At 28.7% G+C, this 12571-nt stretch overlaps 2 protein-coding genes across 2 annotated transcripts; one reads left to right on the top strand and one right to left on the bottom strand.

Moving 5' to 3' along the window:
- Positions 1–3872: 3872 nt before the first annotated feature.
- LOC112736226 (non-specific lipid transfer protein GPI-anchored 14) lies at positions 3873–5341 on the top strand. Its single transcript, XM_025785589.3, has 3 exons — positions 3873–4540; positions 4707–4802; positions 4974–5341. Exons 1-3 carry the CDS (start codon positions 4105–4107, stop codon positions 5120–5122), a joined length of 681 nt encoding a protein of 226 aa, XP_025641374.1. The 5' UTR covers positions 3873–4104; the 3' UTR covers positions 5123–5341.
- Positions 5342–6636: 1295 nt separating this feature from the next.
- LOC112736227 (mediator of RNA polymerase II transcription subunit 10b) lies at positions 6637–9734 on the bottom strand. Its single transcript, XM_025785590.2, has 6 exons — positions 9499–9734; positions 8717–8966; positions 8528–8608; positions 8321–8423; positions 7595–7684; positions 6637–6896 (listed from the first exon to the last, which is right to left on the bottom strand). Exons 2-6 carry the CDS (start codon positions 8947–8949, stop codon positions 6825–6827), a joined length of 579 nt encoding a protein of 192 aa, XP_025641375.1. The 5' UTR covers positions 8950–8966; positions 9499–9734; the 3' UTR covers positions 6637–6824.
- Positions 9735–12571: the final 2837 nt, after the last annotated feature.

The following is a 12571-nucleotide window of genomic DNA, read 5'->3' as shown; positions in this document are numbered from 1 at the left end:
AGTACAAATATTAAAGTGAAACTTTGCACATGTATAAATAAAGACATAAGTTGAGGCATTTGACATACAATAAAATATAAAAACTTTTTTTTTCTGTGCAATATATAAAGTTCTTTCTCTTTTCTCTTCATATACTACAATATATAATATTAATAAATATATTAATCATTCATATTATATTTAAATAGTAATGATGGTAAATATTATTACTAGAATTATATTATTATATTTTTTTATTTTATATTTATTTTTTTTACTTATTTATTTTAGAACAGGTTGAAGTGTTGAACTTGACTATTTTTTGTTATCTGTCTAGTGAGTTTGAATAATTTATTTTTGTTTTGAAATATACGTCATCTTCTAAAATTCTATATATCGTGATTTCATATATTGTGAATAAATTATATTTGAAACAGGGTGGAGCTAGGATAAAGTTTAGGGAGGGCTAAAGTTTAATTTTTTTAATATAGAAGGACTAAAATCAAAATTTTAAGGGGGCTAAATCAAAATTTACACATAATTTATAACAAAAAGTTAAAATTTAGGGGGCCACTACCTCCCTTTTTGTGTAAGTAGTTCCGTCCCTGATTTGAAATACATACATTAAATTATTAATATATTAAAATAATTCTAGAAAATAGATATTATCGGTCTTATTTTAATACTATAAACTCTTTATATTTATTCATATAATATGCAATAAAAAAATTTTTAAAAAATAAGAATAAAAAAATATCATCACCAATTTTCGAAGGTGCCAAACTTTTTCGAAACACTTCATTTAAGATAAGTAGATAACACAACACAAAAGTTTTTCTCACACGACTAGTTTGGTTTCATTGAGGGACATGGTGACTCTGTTATTGGTCCAAGCACTTGAAGCCGTGTTATATGGGTTTGTCAGGTTACTATCATCTTATATATGAACACAGAATCTTAGGAAAAACCCCAAGTTTTTGTTCTACTCATGGAAATTGGAGTTCTTCTTTTCCTGCTTTTCAGTTCATGAACATGTATAGATTTAAATCAAATAATTACGGTTAGAATGCTTTTGAAAAAAAAAATCCAGGATTATGTTAAACTCAAACCAAAAAAATATAATAAATGTAAAAACTCACATATACTTAAAAAAAAAAAAAAAAAAAGAAAGAAAGAAAGACCCACATGCTTTATCTTTAATTCATGGCGTCAGCTATATCGCAAGGAAGCCCATACTTAGCAAGCAAAAGATGCATACAATTAAGATCCATAACGTGGAGTGTATTTAATTTATTAAAAATATTATTTATACACTAAAATCAGTCGAACACAATATATTTATATTTGTGTATAAATATATGTCTAATTTTAATTTTTTTTAATACTAAATTACTAGAAAACACTATAGAGTACCCGACTCATTTATTTAATTTAATAGATTTCCTCACCTAACTTTCTTCAATCTTTATGTGTGTATGTGGTGTGTAATTGTGTATTATTGATCTACCCCAAAAGATGAGGCTTTTTCTCTACACTGATTTTCTGTTCTATTTTTTTTTTTCTTTAAGGAACCAAGTTATTAGTAATTTGCATTGGTCAGATATAAAGGCATTATTTTTAGTTAATTTGCATGTGGAAAAAATATGGAAAAAAGAAATTTCCCAAAGATATGAAAATATCTTATCTTACCAAACAGGGCATTCAGCTTAGTTACTTTCATGTGTCAAATAAAATTTTTCTTTGATAATTCTACATGGTAAAAGGCATTGTCTTAATAAAATTCAATAACTATTCAGAAGATTATTCATATTAGTTACTTCTCTTTTGTAAAATGTATAAAAAACTCTAGATCGATATATGCACGATATCCATGCTAGGTGTTAATATATAAATAAAAAGTAGGGGTTTAAGTATCATTCTGATTTATAAAGTATAGGTCAAAAAAATTTTTTAACCTTTTTTTATATACAAAATCGTCTTAAGGTTTAACTTGGTTTTAAAATCGTCTTTACCTTATGGATCAAAATCGTGCAGAAGTAACAGTAAAAATAGAGGCAGAGGTGAATCGTAGACAGTTTCTTCTTCTTTCCTTTCTTATTTTTCTTCTTTTCTCTTCCTTTCGCAATAGCAGAAATACTCTTTCTCTTTTATTTTATTTTATATTTTTTTATTATAGATAATTTAGTCTAAAATTTTAATATTTAAATAAAAAAAATAATTTTAAAATTTTGTTTTAAATTTTAAAGACAAATTTATATATAAAAAAAATAAAAATAAAAAAAATTTAACTTATATTTTAAAGATTAAAATTATATTTAACCCTAAAAAATAGTATCTTCCATACATTTATGGTAACATTATCGTACAGTTAGCAATAGAAAGTCCAACACTATCAGCTCTTATATATAATTACTGCCAAGACTATTATCTGTTATAATACATCGTTATCAGCAACACCCAATCACAAATTGCCACCGCAACCACGCCATAATTGCCACCACTCCACCTTCTGCTTCGCTACGTCATCAACCGAGTTTGAAGGGCAATGCTCTTTGATGTGAACAAAAAAAATTAAACGATAAGCGCTTTTGTGAACTTAATTTTGACATTAAGGTAAACGTGGAGTTAATAAAACAAAATTAATAATCACAAGTTCACAACAGTAAATATGATATTATTGAGCAAAAACTTAGTGTTAGGAAATTACTGATAAATTTATATCAATATTATTAAAAAAATGAATATAGAGAATTATTTTTTGATTAGTTAATATTTTTTTTAAAAAAATTATTATTTAAAATTTAGAATTTAAAAGTGAAGGTTTAGTATTTAATATGACCAACGACAGTAATAAAGATTTTAATTCTCTAAATTTTAAATTTTATTTTAAAAAAAAAAATATAATCTTTTATTATTTATTTTATAGATAAAACTAAAAAATATATAAAAAAATTATTTAAAAATAAAAAATATTTTATTTTTTAAAATAAAAATTTAAAATTTAGAATATTCAAATGTTAGTGGCAAACAACGATAGAGTGGCCGGCTTAGTAGAGTCTTGTTGTGTTGAAAGTTGAAACTTGAAAGAGAGAAAATGTTGTACAAGAATAAGAGTATAATTTTAAAAGACATTAAGTGGAAATTGATGATTTCTAATATTTCTCTTCCCACAAGTCAATATCCATTGATTCTGTATGCACACCGATAAGAATTAAGAAAATACCTATTTTAAAAATATTTATAATAATAAAAAATGAAAATGATGAATTTATTATTAATATTTTAAAGTACATATTATTTATCGCAATAAAATGCTTGTAAGTGTGTGCAAAAATGATAGGTGGCAACTACCATACACCTGTCAGGTTGGAGAACAGATGGAAAATTTATTTTGGAAGGTGGAGTGTGTAATCCAAGCAATGGCATTATCCCAAAGCTTAGATGAAGGCTATGGTGTTAATTACTTGCCTCACATTTGGATATCTTTTCTATTTTTATCTTATTCAACAAAACCAATAACCAAAAATGCATACAAGTCAAGTGCATTCCATCAATTATCAATTATTGCACTAATAAGGCAGCATAAATAATTGAAGAAGGATAGAGAAGTAATCTTAAATTAATTAATATTAGTTTATTTTCTTTTATTGTAAAATTATTTTTTTAATTTTAATTTTTTCAACGACGTATGATTTAAAAATTGACTTGTAAGATTTAGAATTTAAAATAAAAAATAATTAAAAAATTAATTGATGTTAGTTAAAAAAATTAACTGTAGAGATAAATTTTAAATAAATAAATAAAATGAAAAATAAATTATTAAAAAAATATATTAATAAATTTTTCTGAGATAGTAGATATAAATACACTATTTCTAACTTAGTCCTATAATTAGGATAAAAAGTCGTAATTTAAACTAACTTGTCTATATTTATTATTTTAAAAAATTTTATTAATATTTTTTTTAAAGACTAATCTATTTGAAATATAAATTCTCAAAAATTTATTTCTCACTCAACTCTAAATAAATAAAATTTACAAAACCACAAGATATGCTAATAAATGCAGAAAACATAAACAATAAAGTCATGAATCTATTATCTATATATAGAGAAGGCTACTCCTATGCTACTATTCATTCCATCACATTCACATTCCAAAAGAAACAACACTTTCTTTGTTCAATTCTCTCCTATTTCTTTTCCTGCATCTAAAAAAAAAATGATCAGTTCCAAAAGTACAAGAAATCTAGCACTCTTGTTGACTTCAGTGCTCCTTTTTGTTGGTTATGGAAGCTCAGATTTGAACCAAGACAAGCAAGAATGTGCTGACAAACTAGTTGGATTAGCAACTTGTCTTCCATATGTGAGTGCTCAAGCAAAAACCCCAACAGTAGATTGCTGCAGTGGCCTCAAAGATGTTATTGCAAAGAGCAAGAGATGCCTCTGCCTCCTCATCAAATACCATGATGACCCCAATCTTGGCCTCACCATCAATCTCACTCTTGCTCTCAATTTGCCAACTGCTTGTCACACACCTGCTAATATTTCTCAATGTGTTGGTTAGTAACATATTACTTACTAATTTTAGAGTTAAGTTAGGTAATTTCATTTTTAATATTGTATCATATCATTAGATGTGTATTGTTTATTTTACTTCTTGAACTATTTGTAGTGGTCTTTATTGATGTGAATTATGTCATGTTTTGTTCCTCTTTTGCTTTTCAGACCTTTTGCATTTGAAACCTAACTCTCCAGAAGCCAAGGTGTTTTCAGGGGTAGAAAGTGGCACCGGCAAAAACAGTACTGCACCAGTTCCCAGTGGTAACTAACTAACTAACTAACTAACCATTTAGCATATTCAATGGTTTGGAATCACTTGATTTGGGATTTAGCACATTCAATGATATTTTGTGCTGCTTGTTATTTTGGTTATTCTTCTAACAATTTTTCTTTTAATGTTGTGTGATTTGTGACCATGAAAATTAACTGCAGCTAGTACTGCAACTGGTAGTGCAGCCAAGGAAACAGGCACTGAGAGCAAGAGTGGTGCTGACTGGGGAAAGAATTGGATTGTTAATGATGTGATATGTGGGATTTTACCTTTGGTTCTCATATACCAATTCTTCTTCATAGTATTTTGATCAAGAGTACAAGAATTATTGAAGAGTAGGATATGTTATTGGCTATTATTATGATGTCTACTACGTTCTCAAGTTTTGCATGTTTAGTTTTGCAATTCTTATATTATTTTATTATTGTTATTATTTTTAAATTTACCCCAAAAAGAAAAAATTATCAAGAAATATTGAAGTGTGTATCTCGTACTGCTAAATTAATTGTTCTAGTTGTAGTTGGTGTTACTTACCCTGTGTTGTCCCATTTTTTATTCTTAACTTACTTCTTTGCAGTGTGTGTCCATCTTGTGTCTCTAATGCGTTATTAATTTTCCAACTAATGGAACAATTTAAGGGACCCGCTATTTAGGCCTCACATGCTTGAAAGCTTTGAATCACTTGGTCCTTCTCTTTACAATTGGTATCCAATTATTAACTTAGTAGTTATGAACTTATGATGATGTTGACGTATTCTTAATGTGTTTTCTTTCCCTTAATCAAACGGAACTACTTCAAGATTGAAACTGGTGCATGTTGATTGGTTGGTTTCAAGATAGATAAAGTCTAGTCCTGTTCTTAATGTGTGGAATGTATACACTCTTTTCGTTTTCGAATAACCAGTTCTGTGTAGATAGTGGGATAATCTTCTTCGTAGGGACAAGTAGCAACACAAAAAAACAAAAGAAGGTTATAAGGCTACAAAATGCGTTAGCCAATAGCCATCATTGTTGGCTTGGCGCTAAGGTCTCCCTCCTGTCCTTCGTATCCATTCTCGTAAATAGCATCTATATTCTGTAGTTCTTACCCCAAGAATCTAAAAATATCAAGGAATGAAGAAAGGACTAAGATCCTTTTGCCTAAAAAAAGAGGTAAATCTTGAACATTGAGGAGATCAAGCCATTTTGAAGTTAGACGCAATATATACTTTTTTTCTATTTATATTACCAGTTTAATGAAAGAGTATGACTTTGAAAGGACCAAATTGACATTTAAAAGGACAGAGCTCAAGCATTTAAGACGACTTTTCATAATATATAGGCACAATTTGCATCATTAATTTTTATTAAATCCATATCACTGAATCATACATCGACTTAAACTTAAAATTGAAAACACAAACTGTGGATTGCCACCTACACAATTTGATGGTCAGCAAGCGAAATGTAAATTATACTTCTATTCACTGTAGCGTTGTAACATCAAAGTCTAAATTAAGGCAAGAAACATCTTACAACAACAATAATAAATTCAATGAAATGTGATGTCTGGAAGCAACCAAAAAGAGTGACAATTTACGCCAAAAAGTACTTGTATGGGCAAAAAGTATGCGAGTAGCACTATGCTCTTGGCTCTTAAACTTACTCACATACATGCAGCATTCAACCAAACATGTTAGTCCCAGGAAAAGGTATTAAACCATCTTTCAAAGAAAATAGAAAAGATAGGAGCCATCAGATTAACGGTCATAATCAAGATCAGCGAGAAGAAAGGCATGATTAAACTGCACTAAAAATTGTAAATCAGTATGAGATCAATATCACTTCACTGGGTAACCTTTTTTTCTAATTTAGATCAAATAATTTTCTTTATTTACTACTTTCATACATTCTGGAGGTAAGGCTTAGTTGGTAAAGCATATATCCTTTGACCAAATAATGGTTGCAAGTTCAAGTTCAGCTAGAGCCAAAAACCTGCGCCAATTTTACACTCTATACAATGCATTATAATGTCAATGCTCTGTTTTAACTCTCACATCTCCATTGGCTAGTGCACTCTGTGCTTGAGATGGACGTTTCAATTCCTGCATTGATGCAAAATAAGGTCAAGATTGATATTCCCCAAGTATTAAAGAACTGACGTTAGTTGTCATTATTCATGAAATTCACTATGGAATCAATTTTACTCCAAGCCAGGTTCCTTCTTTTTCCAAGCTGGTACATATGAGGTTTGAGACAAAGCAAGAGGGATAGGATCAACTATGGAAAAGTGCTATCAATAGGGGGTTGCAACCAAATGGCGAAAAATAGGGGGATGAGAAAGAAAATAGTGGAATAACCACCAGAATAAATTTATCTTGAAAACAGTGTTCAATCACTGTTTCTTCCTTTGTATCTTTATGAAATATTTAATCAACTGGTCTTGTTGACTCAAAATTGGGTGCTGAGCACTGACAAGGAGACATGTAACACTACATACTATATTAGAAAATACTCCTCTTAATAATGGGCAGGAATGGGGCTTCCTATTCAACATGAAAGTTGAAATGGCTGTAGTTAGTAAGAGCTTATGGTGAACAGAAAGGAAGAGAGAAGGATGACATTTCAAGATGGCGTAAGTTACCTCAACCTAAAAGCAAACCCCATTCTTCCCCCTTCCCATAGTATACATATTCATCTCTACATGTTATAAGTGATAAGCTAGAAACAACTCAATTACGAGGAATTCTTTTTTAGAGTTCGATTCGGCAATGAAATAAAAGACCAAATAGGTAATATTTACCGCAGCAGAAGCAGCACGACTCTCCCTAAAAGTTTCAACCTCGGCAGGGAAGTTCTGCTCCAATTCCTCCAAAAGATTCTTGCGAAAACTCTGCCCCATACAAAAGTGATAAGATGAGTGAAAGAAGTTCAACAAACATAAAGAGGGAAAAAAAAGCAGCAATCCTAAGACTAAATCCCCAAACTAGTCTTTCAGATTTACGACTTTACTATTTTAGTCCCTCAAATCCAAAATTCACTATACTGGTCTCCGAGATTCAACTTTGGACACCATACTAGTCCCGGACCTTTTCTAGTATTGAGTCAGCGAACGAAGTGCTGAACTAGCTCTGACTTACCACCCTAGATACATGGCTAAATGACGCCGTTTCATTTTGGCACTTAAACAAGGCAAGACAAGAAGACGAAGAAGAGTTTATATAATGTCCAAACCGTTTTATCTTCCTTCATTCTCCAAAACAACCTTGTTTTTGCTTAGTTTAAGCGTCAAAACGAACAAAAATCATTTAGCATTGTGTCTAGCGTCGCAAGTCAGAGATAGCTCGGCATTCTGTTCACTGACTCAATGCCGGAAAGGGTATGGTGCCTGGAACTAGATCTCGGAGACCGGTATAGTGAATTTTGAATTTGAAGGACTAAAATAATGAAAGCCATGAATCTTAGAGACCACTATGGGGATTTAGTCGCAATCCTAACCTCCCAACAGAAAAAAAAAACTATAACCAACCTTCAAAGCATCAGTCTTTCCTTTGGTGATCTGATTCTTTGCAATGCAATTGTTTAAAACGTCTTTGGTAAATTCGTCTGGATTCTTCCCATCATCAATTAAACTAAATCCAGCCGTAAATCATCAGTTAAATTCGCACGTAAAAAGGGAATTGAAAGTGAATTATTAGGTTGTGAATAGAAACACATGGAACAGTAGAAGACTCACTTCACCACCTCCATAGGAATTTGAATGTTGCACTTCTCAGCCAATTTAACCATGTTGTCAAGCTCTGCAACAAGACCATTGCTGGACATTTGACGCAAAAATATGATCAGCAAATACAATATCTAACAAGGCGAAAAAGGTAAAATAGAGAAAGAAAAATCACTATACGAAAAGATTAAAGGTACATACATGCGTTGGAGGAGAGGCATTTGAAAAGCAGCATTGTAAGTAGATACCGTAAGATAAAGCTGATGGATGAGGCCCAAGGTTTTCTGAATGGAGTCACTGACTTGGCTCAACTTTTGCATAGAATCATCAGCTCCTATTGCAGAAGCTGCAGTGTCATTAGATTGAGAGATCAATGTCCCATTGCCACTAGTTCCACCATTGCCCCCAACAGCTGCACTTTGTGATGAATCCATTCGTTTTTGTCTACAACCTGAAACATTTATTGAAAATGTTCAATCCAAACTTCTTTCGACATCAATCTTTTTCTTTCTCAATTATCGATTCAACTTCAGTATTTGAAAACCCTATTGTTCCAAAGTAATTTTGAATGGAAATAATTATCAGAATGAAAGCTTAAAAAGAAGGAAAGCTCACAAACAACTCTTGAGAATTAGTACCAAGAAGTTCTCAAACGGCCAAAGCTAACGATGTGCATTTTCTCTACTTGCAATTATCATAAACTCAATATATAAAAATCAATCTGAATATTGGGACAGCAAATAGGCAACAATAGAAAGTGAGGAACAGAAATAAATATTGTAATACTCGTTCACATAGATGCTATTAGTACACACAGTTATCGAGTGAATGACTATTGAGGAACACCATACCGCCATATGTGAGTTATTTTGGATTCAAATCAAATGTTTTCGGATGGTTAGATTCGAGAACGCATTAACAAGAAATTGAATTTAGATCAACAGAATTAATGGAAACAATATCAACGACAGCGAGGGACGAACCAATCGAAGCAGAGGGAGAGATGGCGGCGGCGAAGTGACTTGAAAGAACGTCGAGACGGTTTCGAGCAGCAGCGAGGTGAGGGAATAAGGAGAAAGAGGGTTTGGGGCTTAGGGCTTCTTTCTTCTTTGTTTTTTCAAAATTCAATTTTCGCAGTTACTCATTTTGTTTGGATCTGGAAAAGAAGCAATAAAAAGAAGGAAGGAATGAAATAACTTGGTTTGGTTTGGTAAAGTTTTTAATTTTTTAAAGTAGTTTATAAAGGATTTGTTTAAGTGAGTTTTTAAGAAAAGATTTTTTTTAATTTTTTTTTTAAAGACTTTATAGGAAAGACGTAAAAGTAATTTTATGTTTGGGTATTTCATGTAAAAAAATCTTTTTTATCTATTAATTATGTTTGAGTATAACAATATAAAAGGGGTATGTCTAAAATCAGCCCAACCATTTTATGCACATTAGATGCGCTACCTTTTATGAACTATTAAATTTTATTAAATGAAAATCAAATGATATTATGAAAGAAGGGTACTAATAGACTTTATAAATATAGAATATATTAGTATATATATACATAAATATATTTTAATATAGAATATTTTAAAAATGGCAAGTATAATCTTTTATTTTAAAATAAATATAAAATATATAAATATTACACAAATATTTTCAAGTAATATAAAATAATTTAATTTTTTATATTATGTAATTAAAAATAGTACGGTATAATAATTAATCTTAATAAATAAAAGATATTTTTTACATATTTATATGTTTTATATTTATTTTAAAGTAAAAGATTATACTTGTCATTTTTAAAATATTCTGTATTAAAATATATTTATGTGTGTATATATTAATATATTCTATATTTATAAAGTCTATTATTACTCCTCTTTTATAACATCCTTTGATTTTCATTTAGTAAAATCTAATGGTTCATAAAAGATGGCGCATTTAATGTGCACAAAATGGTTGGGCTGATTTTAGACATACACATATAAAAGTATTTTTTTGTTTATTTATTACATAAAAAACATCTTTCTTTTAAAAAAAAAATCTTTTAAAAAAAGATGTAAATTACAGCGTCTCAAAAAAATTTTTTTTTTTCTAGTTTTGTGTCTAAACAAACACAAAAGCTGTCTTTTAAAAGACATTTTTTTAAAAGCAGCCGCACTTATGTTTGATAAAATTAAATTAAAAATGACTTTTAATAAGCACAAGTATCTAAGTTGTATTTGGTAAAATAACTTTTAAAATTTGAAAAAATTATAATAAACATGTTTATAACGAAAATAATTTATTTTTTCAAATTCTTTAAAATTTTATATAATATTTTAAAATAAAATAATTTTAAAATAAAAAATTTATAATAAACATAAATATAATAAATAAACTCTTTTATTATTTAACTTTAAAATTTTATATAACTATCATAAAAATTTATTTAACCTCAATATCATCATTAAAAATACTAAATTACCTAACTCAAATTTTAGAGACTAATAGTTTAAATATTTACTTGATTGTACTAATATAATAGAGTTATCTTTAGTCAATAATAAAATTTGTATGTAATCTAATTTTAGTACTCACAAAAAAATAATATAAATAAATAGAAGTTCATACCTAATATGTGATAGAGATATATTTGTGTTAAAATTTGTGAAGATTAGGTTAAAATTAAAAAATAAAAAATATATAAAAACTGTGTTAAAATTTGTAAATGTTAGAATGAAAAATTAGAAATATATGAGGATTTCAATAGCAATATAATAGTGAAAAATATGTGCGAAAAAATAAATAAAATTTAGCAAGTACAAACTAACTTTTAAAATTTTTTGCTTAAATGCTTTTAAAAATACCCTTAATTTTAAAAAACGACAAACAGAAGCACTTAAACTTTTTAACAAAAGCACAAGTATGCTCTACCAAACCCAGTCTTAGAAATCAGGAATTTAGCATGCCTTTTTGCGTTTTACCGTTGTATATATTTTTTGAGTTTCATCCAATCGATTGCATAATTTTTTTAAGGAGTAAATTTAAAAATTAATTTTTTTCTACTAATATAACAATATACTATTGATTATTAATTAAACTATTTTAATTTTAAATGTATACTTTTTTTTATTTTTTGGTTTATGTAAGGACCTAACTAATAAGGTAGTCATGAAATATATTTTTTATAAAAAAATCTGTGTTTATCATTTGCAATTTTTTTATATTATTAAATTCACCCCGTTCTAAAATCAACTGTAATGATTTAATATATTATAAATGTAATCATTATTAATTTTAATATCATAAATTTTTGTAGGATAAATTTAAATTAATATTTTTTAATAAATATTTTTTTATACAAAATTAAACACTAATGAAAGGAAAAGCAAATTCAACTAATGAAGGGAAAACTGAAATCCCCTCTCCATAAGCTACAATTATCAGTAAAAAATATCTTAAATTTTGTAAAAATAGTTTACAATTAAACACCAAGGCACATTTTTTGTCCTTTTCTTTTTGGGTTACATCAAGCACAATATTTTTCTATTAAGAATTTAAAATACTCTAAAGAATTACAAATACTTTCCTATTTAGTCACCAAAAAAATACTTTCCTATTTTTAAAAAAAACATAATTTACTAATTCTATAATTTTGATTTTGAACTCCACCTATGTTATACCTGTAATACATAGCCAATTAATATGTGCATTTTCTCTAGAAGTGTATAGTCTAGTAAGATGGAATATATGGAATGTAAGTTCGGCCGTCGAATGAAAAATTCTAATACAAAGGTGAAGATTGGAGAAAACATCCTATAAAAAAGTTAAAAGTTTTAAGTATCTTGGGTGTATTATATAGGGTAATGGAGAGATTGAATAGGACATAAATCATAGGATTCAAGCAGATTGGTCAAAATGGCAGAGTACGTCTAGTTTTATGTGACAAAATAGTGCCTTTAAACTCTATCGCACTGCTATTAGATCGGCTATACTTTATGGTGTGTTGAGCGGCCAAAAGAGAACACGAACATAAGTTAAGTGTGACAGAGATAAAGATGTTGAGATGGATGAGTGGTC

This window comes from Arachis hypogaea, chromosome 13, assembly GCF_003086295.3.
Source record: "Arachis hypogaea cultivar Tifrunner chromosome 13, arahy.Tifrunner.gnm2.J5K5, whole genome shotgun sequence".
NCBI classification, from domain to species: Eukaryota; Viridiplantae; Streptophyta; class Magnoliopsida; order Fabales; family Fabaceae; genus Arachis; species Arachis hypogaea.
The sequence above is the reverse complement of the archived record's forward strand: the minus strand, read 5'-3'. Positions and strand labels throughout refer to the sequence as shown.

Coding starts and splice junctions, on each gene's coding strand:
- LOC112736226 (XM_025785589.3), top strand. CDS start 4,105: ATGCTACTATTCATTCCATCACATTCACATTCCAAAAGAAACAACACT. Junction 4,541..4,706: donor TAATATTTCTCAATGTGTTG/GTTAGTAACATA, acceptor TTTGCTTTTCAG/ACCTTTTGCATTTGAAACCT. Junction 4,803..4,973: donor TACTGCACCAGTTCCCAGTG/GTAACTAACTAA, acceptor AATTAACTGCAG/CTAGTACTGCAACTGGTAGT.
- LOC112736227 (XM_025785590.2), bottom strand. CDS start 8,949: ATGGATTCATCACAAAGTGCAGCTGTTGGGGGCAATGGTGGAACTAGT. Junction 8,424..8,527: donor ATTCCTATGGAGGTGGTGAA/GTGAGTCTTCTA, acceptor GGCTGGATTTAG/TTTAATTGATGATGGGAAGA. Junction 6,897..7,594: donor GTCGTGCTGCTTCTGCTGCG/GTAAATATTACC, acceptor GCATCAATGCAG/GAATTGAAACGTCCATCTCA.